Consider the following 6,000-nt stretch of genomic DNA (forward strand, 5'->3'; position numbering starts at 1 on the left):
CTAATGTTTGACATCAAATACAGTAGAGTCTCGCTTATCTGATACTCTGGATTATCTGGTATATCCTGTTTACGTCACTGCATTATCATTGAGATGTGTGGGGGTTTCTCTTTCTCTTTCCTGGCGTCACTTCTAATTAAAAAGGCAGCAGTACTAGGTAAGATTTGTGGGCACATTACGTTTTAAATTCTTTTTACTGCTTCTTTTTTGGAAACATGCATTTAATATACTTCTAATTACCCCTTATCCACTATTCTGTATTATCTGACTTTTCAATTATCCAACAAGCTGGCGGCCCTGATTACGTTGGATAATCAAGACTGTACTGTACTCATGAAAGTTAAAGAATACTAGCATTTACATGCGTCATTGGCACTTATAATTAGCATTTACACATCTAAGTGCTAGGCTGCATTTTATAAAATACGCACCAAAATCACTTAACATGTAACTCCATCAGGGGGGGCATACACATGGATAGAGCATAGGTGGGCCATAGGCGAGTCACCAAGTGCTATGCATAACTTATAGAATTTTATCAGTTGCAAGCATTGCATGACACACTTAGATGTAGCAATTTACACCAACCATTGACCTGCTGTAAGTAGGTGCACCTATGTTTCAGTGCGCCAATGCACTTTCACGCTAGTATGCCAAAATGGCTTGAGTGTGCCATGAAGCCATTATAGAGTTGGTGCTAAGCATAGCCCATTGTGGCACCTAAATCAAGGCATCCTCCTCCCTATCAGTTTCAGCATACAGTTCAAACTCCTTTTATTCACTTACAAGTGCATTCACTCTGCAGCTCCTCAGTACCTCTCCACTCTTATCTCTCCCTACACTCCTCCCCGGGAACACCATTCATTGGGTAAATCTTTTCTACCTGTACCCTTCTCCTCCACTGCCAACTCCAGACTCCGTTCCTTTTAAATTGCTACACCATACATCTAGAGTAGACTTCCTGAGTCAGTACGTCAAGCTCCATCTCTGGCCATCTTCTCAAATCTAGGCTATAAACCCACCTTTTTGAGGATGCTTTCAACTCCAAAACCCTATTCACTTATTCAGCACCCATGTCTGTTTTATCATTCCCTCCTTAAGTATTTCCCTTATCCCTTATTTGTCCTGTTTGTCCTTGATTGTAAGCTTGGTCGAGCAGGGACTGTCTCTTACCTGTTCAAGTGTACAGCGCTGCGTTTGTCTAGCAGCGCTATAGAAATGATAAGTAGCAGTAGTAGTAGTAGTAGAATATGCCCCTTTATGTTGGTTTTGTAAGTTGAATGTTGTACTCTCACCCATTTGCTTTACTATTGCTCCAATTTAAGTGGTTACAGGATTGAAGTTTGGGAGAAAATTAAAAAAAAACTGTTGATTTAAAGTGCACTGCCTCCTTGGAAATTATAATCTGGCAGTCAGTTGAACTTCCACAATCCATCCTGGCACTCACACAAAAACTTGTAGATTCATGACTGGCCTTGGAACTAAGATGCATTTTGCATAATTAGAATGACAATATGCCAATGACAATATTGCCCTGCTGGAGTTTAGTTATATAAATGTATAAAAATAAGCCTATTTTTGTGGAGTGTAGAGGTCATCTGGCTGTTATACATACAATATAAAAACCATTAGGGGATTATCTCAATCAAATAATAGTTCAAATTTTCCATGTAGTTTTCATCTGTTGAATCTCTGCCAGTTTGTTTGCTGGATCGATAGTATTTTAGGGGTCAATATTCAAAGCAATTTAACTGGGCAGGAGAGGCTCCCGAACAGTTAAATCACTTGTATGGGACTATCCACTGATATTCAGCAAAGGCTAACTGGTTAGCTCCCCCGAATATCAGCACCAACTGCTAAAGTTGTAGCCGGTGATTTTGTGGGCAGACTGAGGGTGGAGTTGGTACTTATGTGGTTAACTGCCAATAAAAGTAAAAAGGTGGTGTCATAAGATTGAAAAGACAAGACATACATAGCTTTATTGTGTATATGTATATGTATCAATGTTTATGTTGCATATTGTTTGTATTGATATGGGGTGTGCTGGTAAATTGTTAACAGGGGGCTCTCTCTCGCCAGCAAAGTAAAAGAGAATTCAGGAGGGGCCCAAGCCCACATTTTGGGATCCATTTGTTAAAGTAGCCATGGAGAACCGGCTCCCAAAATTCTTAAAAACTTAACAAACGGCTCTCAAGAGCCTGTGAGAGCCTGCTCCAGTACACCACTGTATTTATTTTCATGTTATATATTACAGTATCAATATCTATATTTTGTGTTTCTATCATTTATTTGTTACATACATTTTTAAATTTATTTTTCACATGTTGAGTCTGTTATATATTTAAATTTATATAAATTCTGATATTTTTAATTGGTACTCTTTTTTATGTTCATCACGTTTATAACAGCATTTTTTTATAATACATATTCTTTTCTATTTTAATCTTATTGGTTATATTTTATTGTATGTAATATGTATTTGTTTTTAGACTCCTGAAGCAGGTCGTAGGCCGTTTCTGTGTCGCGTCCATGATCAATAAACCTTCTTACATAAGTACATAAGTATTGCCACACTGGGACAGACCAAAGGTCCATCAAGCCTAGCATCCTGTTTCCAATAGTAGCCAATCCAGATCACAAATACCTGACAAGATCCCCCAAAAGTTCAAAACATTTTATACTGCTTATCCCAGAAATAGCAGTGGATTTTCCCAAGTCAATTTAATAATGGTCTGTGGACTTTTCCTTTAGGAAGCCGTCCACACCTTTTTAAAACCTTGCTAAGCTAACCGCCTTTACCACATTCTCTGACAATGAATTCCAGAGTTTAATTACATGTTGAGTAAAGAAAAATTTTCTCCGATTCGTACTAAATTTACTACTTTGTAGCTTCATCGCATGCCCCCTAGTCATAGTATTTTTGGAAAGAGTAAACAAACGATTCAGGTCTACCTGTATCATATCTCCCCTCAGCCGTCTTTTCTCCAAGCTGAAGAGCCCTAGACGCTTCAGCCATTCCTCATAGGGAAGTCGTCCCATCCCCTTTATCATTTTTGTTGCCCTTCTCCGTACCTTTTCTAATTCCACTATATCTTTTTTGAGATGCGGCAACCGTTATTGAACACAATATTCTTGAACCATCAAGTTTGTATTCCATTGTCTCTGGAGTCCATGATCCTTTTCTCACCACCTTTTTACTTTTACTTTTACTACACTTTGTGGGATTGCAGAGTTCTCCACCCAGGAGGATTTCCTCTGGTTAACTGCCAATATTCAGCAGGTTGACTAGAGAAACTGGACCACATAAAACTCAGGCTATCTTTATCCATTTTCACTTAAATGCTTAAGTGCTGAATATCACACGTAACCGGATAAAGGATAGTCAGCCACACAAATCTGTATATTTAATGCAGATGCCCAAACATGGCCCGGCATTGTAACACTGGTGGTAGCCAAAATAATGCTGACCTCCATTGGCTGAATATTTATTTATTTTATTTATTTATTTTGCTGCATTTGTATCCCACATTTTCCCACCTATTTGCAGGCTCAATGTGGCTTACAATATAATACAACTACAATCACATTGATGGAATAGAAAATCAGAGTATATATAACAGGTAAGGTACATAGGAATATTATGGTAATCATATTAACGGAGATGAATTTCAGAATTATATGAGCTGCATTTTGATTAAAATTTGCAATCGCGATTAATCATGCAATTAAATTTATGTTATTTATTTTTTTCCCGCTGTAGCTTGTGACAAAAGAGTTTGGACTGTACACCTCTAATGATAGGCTTAAACCGCAGCACTTGGTATTTAGGCTGAAATTTGGCAGCACTTGGTATTTAGTAAGTCAGACTCAGCGAACAATTCTGTTCTCTGAGTCTGACATCCTGCACGTACAACGTGCAGGACGTCAGCATGCAACAGCAGGAAGAAGACTTTTTTCACTGCAGCAGGACGGAGAGGACGTCGGCTGGCGGGGATTGGGGTCCCCCGCCAACAAAAGCGAAGGTAAGCGGTGGCGGGGGAGGGTTTGCGGCGGGAGGGGGGGTGGAAGGGGGGCGGCGCTGGGGGGGGGGGGGGCTAAAATGTGCCCCCTCCCCTCGGGCTCTGGACCCCCCTCCCACAGAAGTCTGGCTATGCCCCTGGGCTGAATATTAGATATTTTCAGCAAAAAGGTATAGTACAATGTCCGTAGATACTTTAGCACCCATGGACATCAGTGGCCCACATTTTCAAAGGCAAACTATTTTTATGATGGAGTACTAATTACAGAATGACATGGAAAGACATTGCACAGAGACAGAGGAGAAGATACAGACAGGATACAACAGGAGAGATACACATGCAGATAGGGAGTAGAGAAAGACATAGAGATGGAAAGAGGCACAGTCAGGCAGAGCAGGATTAAGGCATAGACAAATAGGCACATGCCTACGGCCCAGAGTTTAGGTGGGACATCTTAGATGTGGCTAACCAATGCCTCCAAAGCGGATTTTTGCCCCTGCTGCTGCTTCCTTTGTGGTTAACCTCTGCAGTCAGTACTATGCGGTGTTCACTTTGTGGTACTTTTAAAATGTATTTCCCATATGTGGGGACACACACATATATAGATGGAAAGGAAGAGATACATGGAGATACAGATAGAGGGGTTGAGAAAGACAGACAGATAAGAAAGAGGCAATGGCAGACACATATAGATGGATAGGAAGAAATGGATGCTTGATACAGTTTTATGACGATTACAATGCATTTTGCTTTTCACTTTTGGATGTTATGAAGGATCAGGTGATTAAAAAGAAGAATTACAAAGGAGTATTGCTGTATGCTTTCGTACAGGGGTTCTTAACCACTGGTGCCCGCACCACAAAGAGTTCAGGAAGAGGTCAGATGAATGGTCTTGAAATGTGAGGCAATTTATTGAAAGTTTGTAGACAAGAGTGAAGGCAGTTATTACAAGAGTTATTGCTAGTACTACTGAAATTTTAGTGACATGTTAGGAGTTAGCACTGCTAGCGGCTAACAACATGTAGTTGCCAGTACTGACTAGTGGACATGTGGTTTAGGAAGGGGGTGCGAGGGTTTCATTGATCGATTAAAGAGGTGCGGGAACCAGAAAAAGGTTAAGGAACCCTGATCTAGTAAGAGCATGTCTTTACTGTAGCTTGGGTTATGCTGAAGCAAACATGCTAAATCCTGTGCTGTCTCTTCTCCTCAAACTCATACACTAGAGTTGCAAAATAGGAATTTTAAAAGTTACTTCCTATTTATTTCACATTCTAAAAATACAGAGCTTCCTATATTCAGCTTGAGTTGGAGCCCTTGAACTTCCACAATCCCTGTGAGCAGGTGTGGTGAAGAGATCAAAGTCTTTCCTCCATGGTAGGATGCTGAAGAATGAGAGCAAAATTGCCCTGATTGTGCTGCATATTTCTGCAAGGAAATTTCCCTAAGAACTGCTACAACTGATTTTCTCATTCAAACCATACCTGAAACCTCTCCCCCCAGTCCTGCCCCTTAAATAAGTATCATAACTAAATCCTTTGTCCTTACCATTGTTGCAGGTAGCTAGGTTTCAGCAGGGAAGAGAAAAAGCATGTCCTGTAGTGTCAGGATATTACTCGTAAATGTTCTTTGCTGTGCAGTGCCCACTTCCTTTTTTTTTTTTAAGTCTGTGGTGTGTCCGAGCTTCTCAGTAACACCGCTCAGCAAAACTGATGCTTGCTTTGCATAATTATCCAATAGCCTGGTGTGTCAGGGCAGTCTTTCATATCATTAGCTACAGTGCTTTGAGAACAATATAATGCGAGGTCAAAAACTTTTGACCTTTTTTTTTTAAAATGCGTAAGAGGTTTAGAGTTCTGTATATTATGTAGTATACTACTACTAGAGGTTGCAGTGGCATTTTTGACTAGCATCCACAATGGGGTTCGCTCCTGCCTCAAAGACCAGTAGAACACCAGAACTGGTAAGTAGGCCCAAGACAGCC

The 6,000-nt window shown here is 40.3% G+C and overlaps 1 protein-coding gene across 1 annotated transcript in view; it reads right to left on the reverse strand.

The window, feature by feature from the left end:
* FYB1 (FYN binding protein 1) overlaps positions 1–5,702 on the reverse strand; it is a 270,798-nt gene extending 265,096 nt beyond the window's left edge. Inside the window, exon 1 of the mRNA XM_030193065.1 lies at positions 5,565–5,702. Coding sequence (XP_030048925.1) covers positions 5,565–5,567 — 3 coding nt within the window. The 5' untranslated portion in view covers positions 5,568–5,702. The remainder of the gene's footprint in view (positions 1–5,564) is intronic.
* Positions 5,703–6,000: the final 298 nt, after the last annotated feature.

This window comes from Microcaecilia unicolor, chromosome 2 (assembly GCF_901765095.1).
Source record: "Microcaecilia unicolor chromosome 2, aMicUni1.1, whole genome shotgun sequence".
Lineage (NCBI taxonomy): Eukaryota > Metazoa > Chordata > Amphibia > Gymnophiona > Siphonopidae > Microcaecilia > Microcaecilia unicolor.